This window comes from Euprymna scolopes, chromosome 31 (assembly GCF_053919585.1).
Source record: "Euprymna scolopes isolate OS-2025 chromosome 31, ASM5391958v1, whole genome shotgun sequence".
Classification (NCBI taxonomy): Eukaryota; Metazoa; Mollusca; class Cephalopoda; order Sepiida; family Sepiolidae; genus Euprymna; species Euprymna scolopes.
Genome location: NC_136512.1, coordinates 34,874,568 through 34,900,055, shown reverse-complemented (window position 1 = coordinate 34,900,055; position 25,488 = coordinate 34,874,568). Strand labels below are relative to the sequence as shown.

Here is a 25,488-nt window from a genome sequence, read left to right as displayed (position 1 = left end):
AACCCTAATTGAATTTAGAAACGTTCGTAAAGTGTTTAAATGATACCTTCCTTTAATTACGATATATTCGACACAATGTAAAGGTGTCTCTGCTTGTAGAGATTTCAAGTCCTTTTTCACCAAACATTTAGGTGAAATAAACATGATGAAATTGTTGCGGCTCATTCGCAATTTGGCATTCCTCTCGGAGCCGACTTTTGTGAGTCCTACTTGCCGGGAGGTTTTCGTAGACTGAAAAAAATGGATGTTTACAAAAAAGGCGCCAAGTAATTATCTTGCCCCATACAAATTAACCAATCACAGGCTGTCTACAAGAAATGTGCGTAGGCGGCTTAAAAGATTGAAAATGTATTGTAACTGGAATTTCTCACAATAATTATATAATTTCTCACATTCTGAAAATTCTATTACTAATTGCTCGCTAGGTTAGCATGTTGCTTGATCTGCGTTAGTTATTATAATAGACTTTCTTGTATACAAGAATACAACATACTTGGGGTTTGAATCCCGAGTTCGGATGTGTTTAACTGATGAGCCCAAATGCGGGTGAAACTCGAATCTTGGACTTCCGGTTTGTTGACTATTATGGCTCTTGTGAGCTGTGACGTTGTTTGGCTGTGGAAATAATTATACACACACACACACACACACGCACACACACGTATATATATACATATATATATATATATATATATATATATAAGAACAAATAATTAATAAAACATGTTAAAACCCTTTAAGAAGAGCTAAAAACATATTTAAGTTTCAAAAAGAAGACACAAATTAAGTAGATTGTCCTTAATTCGTGAAGTTTCGAAAGAAATACTTTCCTTCTCATCAGAGGATAGGAATTAGCAAAATGCGGAATCGGATTTTGCTTGCAAATATTTAATCAAACTACAAGTAAGCCACAGAGCATACTTGGTAAAAGTTAAAAAATAGTGAAGCGGAGGAAATAGGGGAAAAAGAGGAAAAATGATTTCACGTGAATAGATGGTCCAGTGAAGAGTAGAATATCCAATAATGATAAAATCCAAGAAAATTTGGCAAAAGTCCAGTATCCAAAAGTAACAATCCGAAGTATATATATATATATATATATATATATATATATATATATATATATATATATATATATATATATATATATATATATATATATACGCAGCGGCCGATGTAACCTGCAACCTTTCGTCTAACCCTGGAATCTGTACAAAATTTCAAATGAAACCTTTTTAATTAATCAACGGGAGTTACTTGCTCACGTTCCGTCAGCCATTACCATCAGTTATGACTTACGTAAATCGCAATTGTATTCTCAGTAGTGCCAGCATTGAGAATGGGCATTCAATGTCCAGAAGTGTGTCACTATGAACTGAATTTTATTCAGTATTTATTCATTATGCCACGGATCCGTGCAGATTTCAGATTTTAATCTAAAGATGCTTCAGTTCGCCAATAAACACTTGAAGAAAGTCGGAGATTACATCAGCCGAAAAATTCTGAGAATAGCATTCAAGCTGACAACAGTAATCTGAATAATCGAAATAATACGAATTATTAATCTTCATCTCAAACATAGAATCACATCGTTTTTATAATAAAATTTTTCTCGCTTTTTTTTTTTTACAAGGGTGTCACCACTTATCAAGGCCCAGAGGTCACTCAAGGATAAGGGTTAATAGGTATACATTAGTCATTGTGATTTTAGCATAGTAAACAGTGGGAATTTTGAAACTTGGATTACTTAGGGGGACGATTCAATTAGAACTTGTTCACATTGGACTTTTTTTTTTTTTTTTCATAGGTATCAACTCATTATCAAGGTCAAAGAGGCAACTCAAGGATAAGGGTTAAAGAGTGTACAGTAGAAATTGGACAATATAATAATCATTAGTAATGAAAATTTGTTAAATTTGATAACTTATATGGAACGGCTCATCAAGAACTTATTTACGTTAGACTTGAAGACAACCATATTATAGTCAGCCGGAAAGCAGGAAAACGGAAGACAATTCCACAGGCGTGCAGTTCTAATAAAAAAGCTTTGTTCATGGAATCTACGTTTAGGTTTAGACACAGATAAAGAGTGGGGGGAATTATTGATAGTGTTTACAGCTAGACGAGTGTTTCTTGTGAAAGTTTTGCCAGGGGGGACCATAGATTGAAGCTCAGTCGAACACTTTCCATGAAAATAACGATACATCAGAGACAAACTCGCAACATCTCTTCTGTGAGATAGAGGTTGCAAGGAAGAGAAAAGGACATCTCCTACGAGGCTACGAAGTCTATTTTGAACTCTATCAAGGCAGGCCAAGTCCTTTCTAGCAGCTCCTGCCCAGATGTGGCAACAGTATTCCATCCTTGGACGTACCTGGCTCTTATATAGATAGAGAATTGCCTCAGCAGTGAGATATCTACTGGATCGATAGAAAGATCCCACCATTTTTCCAGCGGCCTTGGCAACAGATTTGATGTACGTGTTCCATTTAAGATCAGGAGTAATGGTCAATCCCAGAAACTTGTCAAAACTTGAGGCCTCCTGAAGACGAGAGCCATTCATTTCAATTGATGCCAGATGTGGATCAGAATGTTGATGATGTAAAGAGAGAAGCTTGGTTTTAGATGCATTAAAAGTAACCAGCCACTCCTTTCCCCATTGTACTACATGCTCAAGATCAGAGGAGAGAGAATTGGAGAGAACTTGGTCGTTTACTGTCTTAGATGTACTACCATAAATGGTAGTGTCGTCAGCATAAATGTCTACAAATTATGTAAGAATGTGATTTGGAAGATCATTAATGTAGATCAGGAAAAGAGTTGGGCCCAGGATGGACCCCCGAGGGACATCGGCATTAATAATGTGGGCTTCTGATTTTTGCCCCTCAACTACTACTCTTATGAACCTATCAGAAAGAAATGATTTAATAATTGAGAAGACATTTCCAGCTATACCATAGCTAGAGATCTTATGAAGTAAACCTTTATGCCATACCCTATCAAAGGCCTTAGATATGTCAAGAGCAATTTCCCTAGAAAGGTTGCATCCGTCGAGAGATTTGCTAATCCTATGATTGTTACCATTACCGCCAATTGTTACCATTTCATCTGATAATCGCATTTTTTTTAACTTGCTACATGTCCAGGTAACCTACATCTTAAATTTTAAGTGTTTGAACCGAAAATTGGCGAAGGAGTCTCGTAGAGTCTGCAAAGATCAACTCTGTCAACTTTGACTTCTTGGCAGCCAACTTTTCGCCCCCAACCTGATTAAAAAGCTTGCTGCATATCTGAATACCCTTTATGTAAAATTCCAAATATTTAGACCCAAAATTGGCTGAATAGTTTGCTAGAGACCGTAAGTTAAAATCTTTTGAACTTTGACCCCTTGGCAGCCAAATTATCGGCCAAAAACCGATTAAAAGGCTTGCCTTTTGTCTGAATACATTTTATGTAAAATTTCAAATGATTAGACCAAAAATTGGCTGAGTAATTTGATAAAGACCACAGAGGTAATTTTTGTAAAAACTTTGACTCCAATTTCAACCTCTTAAAATTTATTGTTTTGGGCTCCAATCAAATTAAAACGTTTGATCCATGTCCAAGTAACGTACATCTAAAATCTCAAGTGTTTAGACCCAAAAAATTGGTGGAGTTTTCAAAGATCAGATCATTGAACTTTGTCCCCTTGACAGCCAAATTTCTGTCCGAAAACCGATTAAAAAGATTGTCCTAAATCTCAATACCCCTTATGTCAAATCTTGAGTCTGTAGACTGAAAATTAACAGAGTAGTTTGGTAGGGAAATGTACACACACAGGCACACACATAGAGACAATTTCACTCTTATATATATATATATATATATATATATATATATATATATATATATATATGTATATATATATTGTATTGGTAGTAATTATTTGTAAGTGTGTCCACCAAAAGAGTGCTCAATGTTTAGACAGAGCCAAAATAAGTGAGTTTAGTTTACAAACAAATGGCTACACATAAGCATACATGTTTCAGCGAAAACCCAATACGGGAATCGCTTATATATATATATATATATATATATATATATATATATATATATATATACAAAGTCTTTCTGTAACATCATCGACGGTGAAAGCCATATTTTATTACTATATAAATTGATGCACAGGTAGATATACATTTTTACGACATTAAAAAAAGAAACTGATATGCAATTAGAGACATATACCAAATCCAATAATAACTCGTTCAAGATAGACTATGATAACCCATAATTCGATCCACGAACGATAATAAGGGGATGTTCTTAATTATGCTTTTAAATATGAAATTTCCCCGCACTGGATGCGTGTATTCAACCTAATCGATAGTGATACGGACGAAAATGTCGGCAATTTGAGTTCGACTCCTATCGCAGCTGCAGTAATCATTAACGGACTGATATTGTTGAGAGAGGCACCCACAGTTTCCCCACATCAACTAGGGTTAAGCTAACAATAAAGAAAATTCACCCCAAATAACGCATATTACCACTGAAGCGTAATTACCCAATGCGATGCGGGGGACAGATTTGTAGGGTGCAAGACGGGTTGGGAAGTGGACAGTAAGATAATCGTTTACATTAATTCTAGTTTTTATTTTTATTTAAAATTTTTAAAAATTTATTTTACTCTTTTTTTTTTTTTTCATTTTCTTTCTTTGAAGATTGTAATTCTGGGTATGGGGTCAGTCAAACCAGCTGCCAACATTGCCCTGTTTTTTTATTGAAACCAACCGAAAGCTCTTTTTAGTGTGCTGGCTGTTCCCTTAAGTGCAATTGTCTGGATCTCTTTTGCACTTGGTTCATCAGGAACATTAGGTAGGACTTCAAATTCTTCTTCATAAGCCCTGTCACACATATAAAAACTAGTATGATTGATCTCTCCTAAGATTCCAGTTTCTTTTCATATCATACATGGGACCTTGGTATTTTGTCTGTTTTTCCGTTTCAGTTCTGTCCAGACCTCCATCATTAGGGACACTCACTTCAACCAAGGTTGCTACTCTTTCTGACTTTTCCATTAAACTATATCAGGTTTGACAACAGCATTTTCAAGGTAGGTGACTGTAAGGATTACATGGTCGTATTATATGGTATATTAGTCATTTCCAACTGTTATTTCAGGTTGATTTTCCCAGGCCTTGCTGCTACACTGAATGTTTAATTTTAAACAGATGGTACAGTGGAGGTACTTACATACTCCATCATGTCTTGCTGTGTAGTAGCCATCCCCCCAAAAAACTTTGCAACTTGATAACAGATGACTCACACTTTTCAATTGCGTGCGACAGAATCTGCATTTGTTGTCATTACTGACACCTGCCATCTTCTTGAATGCATTGGTCATCAATCTCTTATCTTGAGCATCCATTATAACCCTTTCTTGATTGTGGTGGATCCCCCCCCCCTCTTGAGCCATTCCAAGGAACCTTCTTTTTATATGTTTGCATGATGGTATGAATAAGAAAACAGCGAGCAGGAAAGAAAAATCTAAAGGAAAGCGATCCGAAAAAAGAAGCTATCAGAGGATAAAATCTTCCGGCATATAGAGACCGCTACATTAAAGAGATCGATAGTGAGGCGGCACTACTGCCAAAGAAAAAGTAAGACGCCCCCTTCCCTCCACTAGTTTGTGTTAGAACCTTGGGCATAGTCGAGAACCCACTTAACTCTCCGATCAGGGTAACGTGAGGTCATGGAAAACAGGTTAATGATGTAATACGTAAGCAAACAGAAATAATTCTGTTCACGGTTTCGTATTTCGTTGTGCTGAGCAGAATATACCTCTGAGTACAATGGTCGGTCCAATCGTCCAATATGAGTACTGCTCGGACCGAAAGAAACTGCAATCACACTGTCTATACAGCTGCAAAGAAAACTATGGCAATGCATCAAACTGTTTATTCGTGAAACAGCGTGAATAGGGTTCTGAATCAGAACACCTCGTTCGCAAGGATTAACACGATAGACACCTGACACCTGATTGTCACCAAACTACTCCCCGACAACCAGCAAATAATAACGGGAAATATCGTGGGTATAAGAAGCAGAGGACGACAGCGAGAAACATACGTTGACAGTCTGAAGACCTAGGCAATATCAAAGTTAATGAGCAACAATGAATTCATGAATGCACCGAGGGGGAGAGATAGATGGAGAGCCATAGCCGTCAATTCCTCTATCAGGCAGGACACCACTTCAATAGTAAAATGGTACTCTTTGCTGCTGAGTCGGTGTGTTGGGTGTATTCTCATAAGAGTGTATGTGCTATTAGTTTATCAGAATGTGTTCCGTGTAAGTACTCATAAAACAAGCACAGGGGTACAACACTGGAACGATGTGAACGAAAATGGAGCTTGGTAGGCAGTGTAGGATCTATTAGTTTAGAGACTGTCTTTTTTTCTTGCTCGCTGTCCAGGAGGAAGAAACCACTGGTTAATGCACTAGCTCAGATGTCGTAACAATGCTTCATACATGGCCGAATGATTGCTATGCAGTGTTATACGTTGTTCTGAGCTAAGGAAGCATATCAATGCTACAATGAAAAATCCTCAATCCAAATAAAAAAGAACATAAGTCCAATCTATCTATATAAACAAAACAGTAAATAAATGTATGCGTGTCTGTGGGAAAATATTTAAGTGATAAACTCTTAAACTGCTCGTCACATAACACTAAAATTAGCAGAAAATGATAATCATACACCAGTTGGATGGATTAATAAAGCGTTCAGAAATTTGTCGGCAAGTTGAAATACTAAATGCTCTTTTCAACTTTCAAACATATTTTTGCGCATGCACAAATTCATTCACAGCTTGTAGTGGCTTAATTTTACATATTTCTTATCTATTTGTAGATAGATCAAACTGTAGAGAACGCGTCTAGACCGCTAAATGTCGTAGTGTCGATTCTAGCTGATGGCACCCAAGTTATTTTATTAAAACTTTTGAAAGCACTACTATATATAAAGTACAATATAATATTCAATAGAGAATTGGCTCTGTAATAATAAATACGAAGTCTACATGGATCAAAATATATTTAAGTGTATTTTACGGCAGGACAAGGCCGGGTACCCTCAGGGCCGCTGCGAAAAAGGTAGGCTCTCTCTACCGTGCTAGAAAACTACTGACACCTGAAAGTATCCTGTACCTCTATAAGGCCACCATTCGCCCATGTATGGAGTATTGTTGTCACATTTGGGCTGGTGCATCTGCTGCTAGTCTCTCGCCCTAGACAAGGTTCAAAAGAGAGTCGCCAATCTGATAGGCCCTGAACTGTCATCTAAGCTTCAGCCTCTGTCCCATCGACGAAACGTTGAACCCCTCTGCCTGTTCTACAAATATTTTAATGGTGAATGCTGTGACGAACTGCAGAGACTTGTGCCCCCACGACGTAGACACCGTCGACAAACCCGACAGGCAGCTAACCCCCCCCTACACACACAGTAGAGATCCTTAGATGTAAAAGATCTCTCTACTCCAGTAGTTTCTTCCCCAGAACCGATAGACTCTGGAATTCCATTCCAGGTTCCTGCTTCCCTAACTGTACTGACATGCAGAAGTTCAAGTGTAACGTGAACCGACATCTTGCTGCCCAAATCCCAATATAGTTCCCCAGCATTTGCTGCCCCTGATAGTAGCCCCCTACACCAAAGTGGCAATGTGCCTTGTTTGGGGTGAAAATGTAATAAAAAAAATAATTATGTTTATTATTTTGTAAAAAAAATGCCACTCACTTCAGTAAGGTTAAACGACTGCAATATGATACTCCCTTTTCTATGTGACCTTACTGAAGGCTACCAGTTCAACACGATATAACAGATCGTGTAGATAAAGAGCAGAAAGAGTATCTCAAACGCAAACAGTCCGAGGAATGAAGATATTGGAATATAAACTCTTCCGGCATCAAGGGACTTCTATTGTGGTTGGGTAGGAATTTGCCACTAGTCAGGTAGGTCGAGGGTATTTTCGTTGAGAGGGTACAATTAATCGTGTACAATTAATTGTTTGCAATAGGTATTGCGTTGTTAAAGAAGTGCGGGGTTGACACATCGTTGAAAATGAGCACAGGAAAGCTAAAGTTTATTTTAATGGCCGTCTCCCACGTGGTTTTTAATCAACGTGGTGGTCACGTCCGTGTGTTTACAGGACGGGAACGGACTCGAAATCGGAGAGGAATAACGATCGATTTCCCCGTGATGTAGTCTGCTCTTAAACGGGCTTCACTGATGAAACAATAACATTTGTCTCGTGTCCTGCTACTTTTAACCAGTCCAAAACTTTGTATATCGAACGGGTGGGATGGGATGGATGAAGCGGCCAGCGACGATGAGGTGGTGGACGTGTCGTATTAGTGGTGTGGGGGAGGATCGGGTTTTTATTAAGCAGATCTCATATTTTGCTCACACACACATACACACACAAATATATATATATACATGTATATATATATATATATATATATATATATATATATATATATATATACAGACACGTGTGCGTAGGCACTGAAGCAGTATTGTGTTATACACACGTGGAATTCATATCAGTGACGGGAACAAAAACGAAAACGATCACGTGTCATATCTCACTATCAGCGGAGGATGAGGAAAACACACGCATGCACATAATCAAACACATGCACACCAGCAAGTTCTCAAGCAGAAGCAAGTACATATACACACATATATACACACTCCAAGCAAAACAGACAAACACACATAGCGATACACATACACACATAAGAAATAACGCACAAACACATATACAAATTGAAGAATAAAAGCCCACGTGTAAATATACACAGAACCAAACGTGCATAAGCCGATCCATTAACACGAACACAATAACAAATGTGTAAACGTACGCAAGCGAGTCTTTACAGCTTCAGTTGCTTAGAGATTTTCGATTGCTGAATTCCAGTCCAGAAACCGTTCTCCGCAATGATTCCTGCGGGAACTGGGCCATCTTAGTAGCCTTTACCTGTAGAGTTAAGATACTTGCCTTGAGTAGTACTAGGAGGTCTACCCTTCCAAAACTTTCTCCCACTCTTTACGAGTGAAATTAGTTTATCGCTTAGTGCCCGAAGCGCCCCGTCTGGGAAATGCCAGCAGGGCTGCTTAGACCATCTTTAGAAGGCCAGAGTGCTATTCCTATAGGTGTGTTAGCTTGGCTCTCTTCACCCTCTGACTTTATCCCACATTTTCCTGCGGTGAGAAGGAAGCAAATAGCTAACTCACACACGCTAATATACACGGATTCATATTCATACGCGCACTCACAAAATAACGCATAGACTAACATATTCTTTTCACGCAAACATACACGTACGAATACTTCTACATAAAGACTGCGAGGTCCACGATACAATGTCCCTGGAATTACCTTTGTCATACGTTTTCGAAGACATGTTTCTGCTACTCGTCTCTAGGAAAAGATAAACAAAAAATGTCCGCATCATAAGACAATCAAAATGTTCCATCATAAGACAATCAAAATGTCTTCATCATAAGACAATCAAAATGTCTTCATCATAAGACAATCAAAATGTTTCCATCATAAGACAATCAAAATGTTTCCATCATAAGACAATCAAAATGTCCGCATCATAAGACAATCAAAATGTTTCCATCATAAGACAATCAAAATGTCTTCATCATAAGACAATCAAAATGTTTCCATCATAAGACAATCAAAATGTCTTCATCATAAGACAATCAAAATGTCTCCATCATAAGACAATCAAAATGTCTTCATCATAAGACAATCAAAATGTCCCCATCATAAGACAATCAACTAACGATAAACTCAAGTTGATGATACTTCAGTTAAAATGTGCACAGTAAAATAAGATCCTGATCGTTTGAAGTGCAATATCCCCAAAGGGATGATGCATCGAGAAAGAAAACTATTAGCCAAGGAAAAATGGATATCGATATAAAGATAAATAATATGAAGTTAAAGTTTGAATCGTCTTTGTTCAGGGAGATGCTTCAGCTACCCGTTCCAATTTTCATAACCAATCATTACGAACAAACAATAAAACGATGGGACGCACATGAGAAGCACATAGTTGTTTCACGCATGAGAATACTTGTCCACACATGGTGTATATCCGGTAAGCAATCGAAAAACAAATCAATTAATGAAAGTCTCTATTTTTACATACATTTAATAAAGTCTTTTTACATACGGGTGTCTGGTCTTCATTCTTTAATCCTCACTCTACATGTGTGTGTGGCCGCTGATCTCGTAGTGATTGCGAGCTTCTGTTAACTCAGGACGATTAAAACTCATGCATGGAAATACAAGAAAACTATTTTAAAGGTTTTGTTGAGGAGGGAATTTCGTTCAAAGGGGAGATACCAAAAATGTATTCCTTTAAAAATATAGATTAAAATTATTTCCTTTTTAGGGAATTTTATCCTCGGCTCCCAAAGTCAACATAGATTCGACCATTCCTGTAATGATCTAGTCCCAGTTGATTTTGCGGTGGGAGTTTAGTTCTGTACAATTCAAGAAGTTCACCCTCTTACATTTTGCTTTCTCTCTTTGAGAAGGGGTTAGTTTATTGCTAACCACCTGAGGCGCCCTCTCAGGGAAATTCCGTTGTGCAGGCATATTTGCAAGTCAGAGTTCCCCTCCCCCGGGCGCTGACGTCTCAATCCGATTTTTTGACTCTTAAATTCTTGCAGTGGGGGAAAAACTAGGAACCTTTTACTTAATATTTTTCTTATCTTTTGAAAATGGTGGACTATTGGATTGGCAAGTGACACCACGAAGAGAGGCATTCGACTGGATGCCTACACGCAGATCGATTCCAGGTGAAAAACGCGAGGCTTTCCACCATTGTCTATTGGAATGCATAATTTGATCAGAAATATAGGCTAAGGGAAATATTGAACAATACACAATGGGAAATATTAAACATTCTATTGTAAAAGAACGTTCATATAAATCGACAGAAAGCAAGAGAGCCGATCACAGAGACATAGAACAAAGCTGACACATTCTTCAACGCCAAGCATCCACATCACTCTCACGCGCCTTCACTGATGTTAAATACTCCAACAAAATCCCAAACTGTTGTCGGTGTGAGATAAAACAAAATATTATTTTGATAGATCAGCTGTGTTGTGTTTTATTCACTGTCAATGTGTGTATATCGTAGACCAGTGACGAAAGTTTGTATCTAACGATTCGAAACCTTCTTCAAACATGTTTTGTATAGGGATCTGACCTCTGAACCCTATCGCTCCACTCTCTGGGTTAACTGCTCCGTCTGCCGATAAATTATCATGACATGTACTTAATATAACCCTCTCGAAATTCATACTAGTTAACATAAAATTTCTACTTACTAGAGAAGGCCCCAAATATATACGACGGAACATATATATAATATTGGATTTTAAGAAAAATAGCCGAGCATTATGGTTGAACCTAAAAGATATGTAACGGTGATAAGCATATTTTCAGAACAGAACCACAGAATAAAAGATATAGTGAGGATGTATGTTTTTAGAAGTGATGAAATTTAAATTGACATCTCTGTTTTCTTTAATTGCAGATATGGTAACTATTGGTTATTTTAAGTTCAGCTTGGTTTGGCAATTCATCGTGAAGAAACCGATACCGGAGCAGCGTTTCCAAATTGTGTAAATTTATTTTAAACATCCGGGTTCAATTTAAGCAACACAAAGTGCATTATGTCATGATGTTCATAATTGACCATGAGGACATTTAATTTGAGAAAAAGTTTAAGCGGTTTCCGACTACGTTCATTCTAAATGATAATAACCATCCTATAAGACGCCGTTCAGTGCGCACACAACAAGCGATTGCTGTTATACAGCGTAGTTGATGCGCCAATCGTGAACGTGTAACAGAACTGCTAGGGCTGGGTTAGCAGCAGCCATAAACCATTGTACGATGTGACGTCACAGCAAAGGGAAAGAAAAGGCAGAAATAAAAAGACATACGTGGAGAAATGGTGTCAGGATGTGACGGGAGGAGCTCGTGTTCGAGGAATAGCTTACATTACAGTCGATCTGAAAAGTCACACGCTTACGGAGAAGGAGAAACGAAATGTTTAAATATTTAGAAAAAATGCGTTGTTGGAAATACCAGATATAATAAATTGAAATAGCTATAGTTAGTGTGTGTATGTTTTAGAGAGAGAGAGAGAGAGAGAGAGAGAGATAGAGAGAGAGAGAGAAGAGAGAAAGAGAGAGAGAGAGAGAGCAAAAACAAGGGACAATAAAACGAGAGAGAAATTAAAAGATTGACAGAGTGAAAAAAGACAGAAATAGAAGAGATGGAAAAAAAGAAAGAGAGAAATAAAAAGAAAAGAGATAGAGAAAATGGAGGAAGAGAAGGAGAGAGAGAGAGAGAGAGAGAGAGAGAGAGAGAGAGAGAGAGAGAGAGATAAATTATGAGATAGATTGCGAGTCAGAGAAAGAGAATCAGCGTTAAAGATTGATGAGATTTTTAAAAATAACTTCCGTCCGATATATGATAGTGTAATAAGAAGGGGAGGGAGGAAGAAAGAAGGAGGAAAAGAGAAAACGTATTGAACGGGTTGAGAAGGAGGAATTATTCGTTGTTACTAAATCTAATCCGATTAATAGCATCAATACACGATGGAAATCCAAACACAAAGAAACGGGAAAATTTAAAAACGGGGAAAATTTCTTTATGCGTCAAGTTGTAGTTTGAGGAAAGGATGCCTGAACAAAGTTAAAAGAAAAAAAAGAAGAGCTATTCAAGCTCCTACATATTTTGTGGTTGATCCCATTATACTCATTATATAGCGTAGAAGTTAAAAAAGGAGAAAATATGCATTGAGAAATGTATCTAAGAATTCACGTTCAACTGATATTTTTTTTATGCATGTAGTTTGTAATTAATTTTTACATATTTTTACACAAATATATTATAAAACTGTATGCACGTAACAAACAAGTCAACAAAATTGGTGAACTTTATAGACCACAACTTAGATTGCACGGTGTAAATAGTCCTTGTAAATAGTAAATAGTCGTTGTCATAAAAGAGAACGTCTTTGTCTTGCGGTTTAAGAAAGAACAAGTACATATTTGAACGGGAGTATCACTGCGTAACAACCACGCGTGACAGACATGCTTTATCATCTATAAAAGACTAGATAATGGAGGTCCTGGATATGATGTTAAACTATATCCGATGGTGAGGCCCCAGCTTGCGGCCATTGGGGAGTGTGGAGCTATCCTTTAATTGCCATTGCTCCCAGGTCCACTCTGACTCGAATTGGTAGTACCTGTAAGGGTCCCAACTATGGGTTAAATAGAAACCGACTTGAATAAAACAAATATATTCTATTAGAAAACTTTTCTTCAAAATCACTGGATTCGGCATTAAATAACCTAAAAATAGTTGATATGCCGTAAAAGAAAAAAAACCACTAACCAGATCATGGAAGTCAACAGAAGGCGTTTTAGCACTTGAGAGGCTTATATCATAGAGTGTTAATGATCAGTATTAAAAAGTGTGCCGTTGAATAAAATTCTTAAATGGAACACGTATATCAAATCTGTTGCTAAGGCCGCTGGAAAAATGGTGGGATCTTTTTATCGATCCAGTAGATATCGCACTGCTGATGCTATTCTCTACCTATATAAGAGCCAGGTACGTCCAAGGATGGAATACTGTTGCCACATCTGGGCAGGAGCTGCTAGAAAGGACTTGTCCTGCCTTGATAGAGTTCAAAATAGACTTCTTAGCCTCGTAGGAGATGTCCTTTTCTCCTCCTTGCAACCTCTATCTCACAGAAGAGATGTTGCGAGTTTGTCTCTGATGTATCGTTATTTTCATGGAAAGTGTTCAACTGAGCTTCAATCTATGGTCCCCCCTCGCCAAACTTTCACAAGAAACACCCGTCTAGCTGTAAACACTATTAATAATTTCCCCAACTCTTTATCTGTGCCTAAACCTAAACGTAGATTCCATGAACAAAGCTTCTTTCTTAGAACTGCACGCCTGTGGAATTGTCTTCCGTTTTCCTGCTTTCCGGCTGACTACAATATGGTTGTGTTCAAGTCTAAAGTAAATAAGTTCTTGATGAGCCGTTCCATATAAGTTATTAAATTTACCAAATTTTCATTACTAATGATTACTATATTGACAAATTTCTACTGTACACTCTTTAACCCTTATCCTTGAGTGGCCTCTGGGCCTTGATAATGTGGTGATACCTTTGTAAAAAAAAAAAAAAAAAAAAAATCTACTACGGCATAAGGGTCCAATGCCTGATACAGTGTTACATCGAATACAGTGTTGTCGGAAAATGTCTACTACGTGTTAAATGTTCGATGAAAAAAAAAACATTAAAAAAAGTAGGCGACGTTCCAGTGCTGATTCGCGCATCAGCAGAGATCATTTCACCTCTACCTCTTTTTTTAATTTTTCTTTGTTTATTCTGAAAAAAAAAACACACACACAACTCAACGCCATCTTCCCATCCCTCTGCCATTTCCAATCAACATTGTTTCTATCGACCTCAGCAAGCGCCTAAGCGACAGACGCATAATGATATGCGACGGCTTTAAATCTGCATACACATATATCGCCCCTGCTCTGCGAGGATCTTTCGCCCGCAACTCTAGCCACTAACCTTAAAAGCAAACACCCGTTCACTGAATCCACTCAGCGACCCATGTAATCTTCAGCGCAACGAACGACAGCTGCGTCGTCATACGTCAAGCGTGAATTGGCTGTGTGCATAACCGGCGTTGGACACCCGTATATCCAGTCACCTGGTTAAACCCGCCCACCCCAGATTCGACCGCACTATCGTCTTAACTGGCTCACGATTCAATCGCTAGAAAACTAAATAGATTTACTTGCTGTGAAGCTTCTGTGTTATTATTTTGTTCTGCGTTGTATTATTTAGATTATATGAACCATTGTTCTCATCTTGGGTGTTATTTTCACAATGTTTCGGTCGATGTCAACTCCGACCTTCTTCAGATGTCCCTTGTCGGACTTTGTAATCTGCATGGCATTTCGAGTAGAAACCTTTTAAATATCATATTTAAGCGTATTTTATGACCAAGAAACGTCTGGCGGTCTTCTAGTATATATATATATATATATATATATATATATATATATATATATATATATATATATATATAATGAATCCTTATCCTAAAAGCACATTCTTTCATTCTCATCGCTTGAAATTTGACAAGAATTCCCTGCGCCATGACATGTGGCAATTGAAATTAATTTCAGTTCTCAATCTCAAGTAGTTTCATTTAGTTCACCTTATACGAGTAAGAAAACATTTTTTAAATATATGTTTAAATGTTATACTTACAAAGTCAAAAAGCTACTGCAGTATAAGAGTAAATGCGATTATCAGTTGAATGATGAACAAGACAAGGACATGTTTGAAAATGTTGAACTAAATAATTCGACCGGGTGTCTTCACATATACGAAGTGCCTTCAATAAATTTCCTTACTTTTGTGTATAGACGGATTCCATGAACAAAGCTTCTTTCTTAGAACTGCACGCCTGTGGAACTCTGTTCCGTCTGCCTGCTTCCCACCGGACTACAATTTGGATGTGTTCAAGTTCAACGTTAAAAAATTCCTAATGAACCACCCCCTTAAGTAAACACTTCATCAAATCTCCACACTAACGTAATGTACTTGCAATAACCCTTATCCCTGAGTGGCTTCCGGGCCTTGATAAGTGGTGATCACTGTGTAAAAAAAAAGACGGGTTTATTAATAGTACACACATGAAACTAATCCCCTTCGAACTAATCTCCTCAGGCTGCACTGCACTTATTGTACCGTTCCAACAATTTCCAGAAGTCTTCTTGGTTGAGCATGCTAATAACCCTTGCCACGCTCACTTTCACCTTCTCCATTACGACGGTCCTAAAGGTTTTCCTTGAGTTTGAGTAATAATCAAAAGTCACAAGGAGCAAGGACTGGACTATAGAGAGGATATAATAATAGCATATAATTACAAGTGAAAAATAGGGAGGATATTATTATAGCATATATTAACAAGTGAAAAATCAGAGAGATATTATAATATCATATAATAATAAGAGAAAAATAAGGAGGTTATCATAATAGCACACAATAATAAGTGAAAATAGGGAGGATGTTATTCTAGCATATAATAATAATTGAAAAATAGGGAGGTTGCTATTATAGCATATACTAATAAGAGAAAACTAGGGAAGATATTATAATAGCATATAATAAGTAAAAATAGGGAGGGTATTATAATAGCATATAATAATAAATGAAAAATAGGGAAGATATTATAAATATAATAATAAGTGAAAAATAGGGAGGATATTATTATAGCATATAATAATAAGTGCAAAATAGGGACGATATTATAATAGCATATAACAATAAGTGAACAATAGGGAGGATATTATAATAGCATATAATAATAAGTGAACAATAGGAAGGATATTATAATAGCATATAATAATCAGTGAGAATCGGGAGGATATTATTATAGCATATAATAATATGTGTGAAATAGGGAGAATATTATTATATCATGTAATAATAAGTGACAAATTAGGATGATATTATCATAGCATATAATAATAAGTGAAAAAAAACGGACGATATTATTATAGCCTGTAATAATTAGCGAAAAATAGGGAGAATATTATTATAGCATTTAATAATAAGTGAAACAGAGGGAGGATATTATAATAGCATATAATAATAATAGAAAATTAAGGAAGGATATTATAGCATATAATAATAAGTGAAACATAGGGAGAATATTATTATAGCATACAATAATAATAGAAAATTAAGGCAGGATATTATAGCATATAATAATAAGTGAAATATACGGAGGATATTATTATATCATATAAGAATAATTGAAATATAGTAAGGATATTATTATAGCATATAATAATTAGCGAAATATAGGTAGGATATTATTATAGCATAAAATAATGAGTGAAAAAGGGAGGATATTATTATAGGGTATAATAATAAGTGGAAAATAGGGAGGATATTATTATAGAATATAATAATAATAATAGAAAAATAAGGCAGGATATTATAGCATATAATAATAAGTGAAAACAGGGAGGATATTATTATAGCATATACGAATAAGTAAAATATAGGGAGGAAATTATTATAGCATATAATAATATGTGAAAAATAGAAAGGATATTATTATAGCATATAATAATAAGTACAAAGAGGGAGGATGTAATTATAGCATATGATAATAAGTGAAAATAGGGAAGATATTACATAGCATATACTAATACGTGAAAATAGGGGGGATATTATAATAGCATATAATAATAAGTGAACAATCGGAAAGATATTATAATAGCATATAAGAATAAGTGCAAATAGTGAGAATATTATTATAGCATACAATAATTAATGAAAAATAGGGAGGATATTATTACAGCATATTACAAAAAGTGAAAAATAGGAAGGATATTATTATAGCATAAAATAATTAGTGAAATATAGGGAGGATATTATTATAGCATATAATAAGTGAAATATAGGGTGGATATTATTATAGAATACAATAATAATAGAAAAATAAGGAATGATATTATTATAGCATATAATAATAAGTTAAAATAGGGAAGATATTATAATAGCATATGATAATAAGTGAAAATAGAGGGGATATTGTTATAGCATATAATAAAAAGTGTAAATAGGGAGGATATAATTATAGCAAATAATTATCCGTGAAAAATAGGTGGATATTATTATAGCATATAATAATAATTGAAAAATAGGGAGGATATTATAATAGCATATAATAATAAGTGGAAAATAGGGAGGATATTATAATAGCATATAATAATAAGTGGAAAATAGGGAGGATATTATAATAGCATATAATAATAAGTGGAAAATAGGGAGGGTATTATTATAGCATATAATAATTAGTGAAAATAGGGGGGATATTATTATAGCATATAATAATAAGTAAAAATAGGGAGGATATAATTATAGCATATAATAATAAGTGAAAATAGGGAGGATATTATAATAGCACTATAGTAATAAGTTGAAAATAGGGGGGGATATTATAATAGCATATAATTATGTTAAAATAGGGGGATATTATAATAGCATATAATGATAAGTGAAAATAGGGGGATATTATAATGTCATATAATAATAAGTAAAAATAGGGAGGATATTATTATAGCATATAATAATAAGTTAAAATAGGGAGGATATTATTTTAGCGTATAATAATAAGTGAAAAATAGTGAGTATATTATAATAGCATATAATAATAAGTGAAAAATCGGAAAGATATTATAATAGCATATAATAATAAGTCGACAAATTAATTCTAAAAATGGTAAGACCGTATTTTCGCGAGGATATTAAAACGAATTGCAGGATTGTTCAAAATGTCTTAGAAGCAATTTTTTTTATATTTTAAGGAAATAAAATGTGAAAACATCTTTTTCTGCAATGAAGCGAGTTGGTCAAAGGGTTGGAGTCAAACGCTTGCTAAAAAGGAAATCTGGATCTGCTCGGCCTAGAGCATCCACTTTGAAGGACTACCACAGTCTTAAATTAACTGTTTTGAAGGATCGAAAGCAAACTTATTTTGACCAGAGCATAGAATTCAAAACAGGGTCTGGAAATTCTCTTTCTAGATATACAATATCTAGACGAATGAAAGAAATGGGATTTTCCTCTAAAAGGTGTGCAAAGAAGCAATTTTTATCTAAGAACAATATCAATGATAGAAATAGATTTTTCTCATTTTATGGCAAGAAAGATACAGACTGGTTCAGGAATATTTTCTGGTTGGATGAATCAAGATGTTGACTTAGTGATGCCCCCGAACTGTGCAATCGAAGAACTGGAGATATATTTTCGCCAAGCTGCATAAAAACAACAGTTAAACATGGGAATGGAGGGATAATGGTATGGGGGACGTTTACTACAGCAGGAGTTGGGGAACTTATTAGATGTGAAAATCAATTAATGTAAAGGAATACATTCGAATATTAGAAACAGAACAGTTACTAAGTATTCAGAAGCTAGGAATATCCCAGAACATTATTTTTCAACATGATAATGCCCCTGCACACACTGCTTAAGTCACAGAAAAATGGTTTTGTGATAATTCAATTAATGTGATATTTTGGACAGGTAAAAGCCCCGATTAAAGCCCAATCGAGAATATTTGGTGCATAATATCTCGTGCATTCGATGGAAGAACCTTTTCGAAAAATGGAAAACGAATGGAATAGCATCTCCTCTTCACAGTGTTTCGCTTTGGTTGAGAGCATGTCTAAAAGGATTGATCTCTTAAAGAAATCAAAAGGGAATGCGATTCCATCCTAAGCATTTATTAAAGTAAATGTCTTGTTCTGTGTTATTAGTCTCGTTTAAGTTTCCTTGTTCACTGTTCTTTGTTCAATATAGCTTTTAGTGCAATAAATGTATAAAATTTGTTTGGCCCATTTTTTTTTTTTTTTTGCTCACGAGTGTATATATATATAAATATATATATACATACATATACATATATACAAATATTTATATATTTACATACATATATAAACACATATATACATGCTTATATTTATATATATATACATATGTATAAACATATATATATATGCATATATATGCATATATATACATATATATACATAAATATATATACATAAAGATACACTTATATAAATATGTATACATATATACGATATATAGCTACCACACATATGTATAATAATATGCATATACATTATGCATATACATATAAATATATGCATATTTATGTATATGCATATTTATATGCATATGTGTAGTAGCTATGTAGTATATATAACTGTATGGTTATTTATGTATATATATTTACGTGTATATATATGAGTATATATATATGTACATATATACACACATATATATGCAGATATATACATAAATATATATATACATGAATAAATATACAGTTATATACACACACACACACACACACATATATATATATATATATATATATATATATATATATATATATACCATATAACTGCCATACATATTAACATATATGCATATACATACATATGCATATATATGGTAGCTTCCTTAAGTTTTGACATACTATAGATATTTATAGTAAAGGTGTCTGCGCGTTTAATGTTTGTGGCAAGAGTTGCGCAATCTCCAACCACACCACTCCTGTATCGCCGTTGTTAGATACCATTGACAACTGAAGGTTCAGGACGACTGGAAACAATGCTGAGAAAAGCGAAGAGTACATACGGCGCCTAGAATTCCCAAATGTTCACCCATCTGGTACTAGCCAGTCTTAACGTTGCTTAACTTCGGTGATCTAACGGGAACCGGTGTGTTAACGTGATCATGCCATATACAAATTTATATATGCATACATACATAAACATGCATAGACATATATACATATATCCATACATGTATATGTACAATTTTATATACATATTTATACACACGCGCGCGCGCACACACACATACACACACACATATATATATAAACATACATATAAATATATGCATACATGTATATTTCCAATTATAAATATACATTAACATATATATAATTATATATATATATAAACATACATATACATATATACATACGTGTATATTTACAAGTACAAACGCATATATATGTGTATAAATATATAAGTATACGCACATACATATATGCATACATATATAATATTTTATATATATAATATATATAATTATTTAATTATATTTAATAATTATTATAGTAAATAATTATGTCATCCCCTTTAGGAAACTCGTTTCTTATCGTTAATCACTTTCAGTTGAATTAAAGTCAGTCAATTTAGCCCGTATTTAAGATCATCATATAATGATTAGATCACTCTGACAGACGTTAAAAGCATTTAACAAATAAATGTTTAAATTTCAACAGTATTTCTCACGATTAAGGGTGGTCGAATGGATTAGGTCCTTGCCAATGGAGTCAGAGATGGCTTCTGTTGCCAGGTTCGAATCTATCGACCGGTGGTAATCGTGACACCCTGCACTGATGATTCCCGAAAAAATGAAACACTAGTGTCTGTAGGCATTTAATAATTATTATAGTAAATACGTATATATATATATATATATATATATATATATATATATTCACAATTCTATACATATATAAGTACACACACACACACACACACACACACACACACACATATATATATATATCGTACGTGGTAAATATCTAAACTAATGCACAACTCATTATATATATATATATATATATATATATATATATATATATATATATCAGTAACACAACGAAGAATAGCGACAGTTCTGCTCTCAATCATGTGACGAATCTCTCCGAACACAGTATGAAATTCGTGCTGTAATTCATATAATAATGAACGTTGGATGCCATTCACAAATGAAACAATTTTTCAGCAAATTGTTTGTACAACCCGGGTAACGCTGGGTTTATATGATAATTCCAAGTATGACTTACCTTTCATTTGCGTCGGCGGCGGCGGCTGCCGAGGTCGACGTCTTCTCCTTTGAAGTCCGGGATCGCAAATAAACAACCCGCTTGTTGATGACCCAGAGACGAAGACACTGGACCTGTGTCGACCTTGGCAAAGTGTTTAATACGGTTGGACACGGATGGAACCGATGTCTACATGGGGTCATTAATTGGTGTTAATATCTAAGTAAACGACCACTGATCATTTTAGTTACACGCTCCACTTTTTGTTTTGTTGTGCCTAGCGTAGTCCGGCAAGTTTCAATCGACGATCATTGTTACACTGTTTGCTTTCACAAGATTAATCGCACACGCGTTCTGTTTTTTTTTTTTTTTTTTTTTTTTTTTTTTTTTTTTTTGTTTCCTTCGTTTTTTTTTTCTTCTTTCTGTTCGATTTGTTGTTCATGCGTTGCCCAGGGAGATCGTCCTAATCGGCCCGTTAACAACTTCACGTACCCGTTTGGCTATAATCAAAATTGGCAGTCGTATACGACAACACAGTCCGCTTAAACCCTCTGAAATAGATCGACTGTTTTCTACTGTACCAACACTTAAAATTTAATGTGAACTAATATTTTATTTTATTTTTTTTTTTTACATGGGGGTCACCACTTATCAAGGCCCGAAGATCACTTAGGGATAAGGGTTTTTTTTTTTTTTTTTTTTTACACAGTGATCACCACTTATCAAGGCCCGGAAGCCACTCAGGGATAAAGGTTATTGCAAGTACATTACGTTAGTGTGGAGATTTGATGAAGTGTTTACTTAAGGGGGCGGTTCATTAGGAATTTGTTAACGTTGGACTTGAAGACATCCAAGTTGTAGTCCGGTGGGAAGCAGGCAGACGGAACAGACTTCCACAGGCGTGCAGTTCTAAGAAAGAAGCTTTGTTCATGGAATCCGCATTTTGGTTTAGGCACAGATATAGAGGGGGGAAATATTTCACAGTGGATTCAGCTAGATGGGTGTTTTTCGTGAAAGATTGGCAAGGGAGGACCAGAGATTGGAGTTCAGACGAGCACCTGCCATGGAAATAACGATAAAACAAGGATAGGCTCGCAACGTCTCTTCTGTGGGAGAGAGGTTGCAGGGTAGAAAAAAGGGCACCCCCCACTAAGCCACGAAGTCTATTTTGTACTCTGTCAAGGCAGGATAGACTGTTTTTAGCAGCTCCTGCCCAGATATGGCAACAGTATTCCATCCTTGGGTTATTGCGTGTACAGTAATCAATGAGAGTATTGTAGTAATCATTAGTATTGGGGGTTTTGATAGAGTGTCTTACTTAAGGGGGCGGTTTGTCAGGAGTTTGTTTATGTTGGACTTGAAGACGTTCAAGTTGTAGTCAGGTGGGAAACAGGCAAACGGAAGAGAGTTCCACTGGCGTGCAGTTCTAAGAAAGAAGCTTTGCTCATGGAATCTACGTTTGGATTTAGGCACAGATAAAGAGTAGGGAAAATTATTGATAGTAGTTTCAGCCAAACTAACTCTAACACTGTCAGTCAATTCCCTTTCTCCCTGTTTGTACCTAGAACTAAGCGAAACTACTCCGGAAGTGTAGAAAATAAACGTTGGGTTTTGTAGCAGTCACAATAACAAACTATTTTCTCTTGTGGATTAATGCCTCCATGCTGACTGATGCGGCCACGCATCGAACAATCAGCTACCAGGGCGCATTAATCCTATGTATCCCTTAAAGGACTATTTGCCCCTGTAAGTAACGCAGCAGAAAAGCCCAGACCACCAAAGAACACGGACCTATCTCCTCTCACTCTCTGTCCACTGAATCCCCCACTGAACTATTCCACTGAAAAGTCTGACACTTCAAGTTTTCTGCTTTTTTTTTTTAAATAATTATCTGGGACATGTTGCAGGGATAATATGTAGGGAATTGAGAAGCGAGATTATATCACACTTAAACTTCTGAATGTTAATACAGTTAGGAAAGCAGGACCTCGGAATGTAGTTCCAGAGCTTAGCAGTTCTGAGGAAGAAACTATTAGAGTAGAAGGCTTTCTTACATCTAGGGATCTCTACTGTGTAGGGATGGGATTTAGCTGCTTGTCGGGTTTGTCGAAGGTATTTAATCCGAGGGGGTACAAGGGCTTGTAGTTCGTCGGATCATTCACCATTAAAATACTAGCAGAATAGGCAGAGGGATGCAATATATCGTCGATGAGACAGAGGTTGAAGCTTAGATAATAGTTCAGGACTTATCAGGTTGGCGACTTTCTGAACTCTGTCCAGGAGCGAGAGGCTAGTAGTAGATGCACCAGCCCAAATGTGATAACTGTACCCCGTACATGGGCAAATGGTGGCGTTGTAGAGATACAGGATACTTTCAGACCTAAGTAGTTTTCTAGTACGGTAAAGGGAGCCCACCGTCTTCGCAGCAGCTTTAGCAATGCTCTCAGTGTATCTGTTCCAGATTATGTTCCCTTTGAATGTTTGGCCAAGGAGTTTGAAAGAAGTACATTCAGGTAATGTGGAGTCATAGCTATTTGTGGTTGAGAAGGTTTCTTGTAATTATTGAAGGAAACAAGCTTAGTCTTGGCAGCATTGAATACGAGAAAATCCGAGAACTTTCTGTTTCCTTTTCTTTTCTTTCGCCTTTAACACAGTCCTTCTTATTGCGAAATAAATCTTTTCGTGGTTTTGTTATAAAAAAGAGGTGTTGTATAATTGTTCCCTGTCTTTAGATTTATTAATCTTTTATTACGCATAAAACTACCTATAGTGTAATTTTTGCAGCCTCATAGAGTTGATTTTTGCAGACACTACCCAACTCCTCCGCCAATGTTTGGTATAAACATTTGAAATTTTAGATGTAGATTACCTGGACATGAGTCAAACTTTTATATATATATATATATATATATATATATATATATATATATATATATATATATATATGCACATAAAGTTATAAACAGTACATATATATATATATATGTATATATATATGCACATAATATATATATATATATGTACATAATATATATATATACACAGTACATATATATATACGTATGCACATATATATATATATACGTATGTACATAATATATACACACACGCACACACACACACATATATATGTACTGTATATATATATATATATATATATATATATACACACAGTACATATATATACATATAATATATGTATACATATGTACATTATATATATATATATATATATATATATATATATATATATATATATATATATATATACTAGCATTGGTGCCCGGCGTTGCCCGGGTGTTTGGAGGTGTATGCGAAGCAAAAAAAAAAAAGCGGTCAATTTTTTAAAAATTTATCCCCTATTATGACCCCTTAAAATTTATTGTTTTGGGCTCAAATCGAGTTATTAAGTTAGATCCATGTCCAAGGAACCTATATCTAAAATTTCAAGTGTGTACACTCCAAATTGTTGGAGGAGTTTGGTAGAGTTCTTAAAGGTCAAATCGTTGAACTTTGACCCCTTCACAACGAAATTTCTGGCCAAAAACCGCTCACATCGATTTTTCCAAATCTCAGTACCCTGTATATCAAATTTCGAGTCTGTAGACTGAAAATTGATAGAGTTATTGCGAAGGAAAATCTACACAGACAGACAGACACGTTCACTTTTATAGATATATAGATATATAGAATGCACACACATATATATGCACATAATATGTATATACAGTCCATATAAATATATACATATGCACATAATATATATATATACATATGCTCATAATATATATATATGTATATATATATATATATATATATATATATATATATATATATATATATATATATATATATATGCATATATATTCAGGTTTGAGGTGTTCAAAAGTCAGAACTAATGAAGACAACGAGGTTGTTAAATA

The 25,488-nt window shown here is 35.2% G+C and overlaps 1 protein-coding gene across 3 annotated transcripts in view; it reads right to left on the bottom strand.

The window, feature by feature from the left end:
• LOC145255686 (uncharacterized) overlaps positions 1-21,918 on the bottom strand; it is a 268,787-nt gene extending 246,869 nt beyond the window's left edge. For all 3 annotated transcript variants that reach the window (XM_080114252.1, XM_080114254.1, XM_080114253.1), the window contains exon 1: positions 21,587-21,918. In XM_080114252.1, the coding sequence (XP_079970378.1) occupies positions 21,587-21,593 (7 nt within the window). In that variant the 5' untranslated portion in view covers positions 21,594-21,918. The remainder of the gene's footprint in view (positions 1-21,586) is intronic.
• Between the last annotated feature and the right edge of the window lie 3,570 nt (positions 21,919-25,488).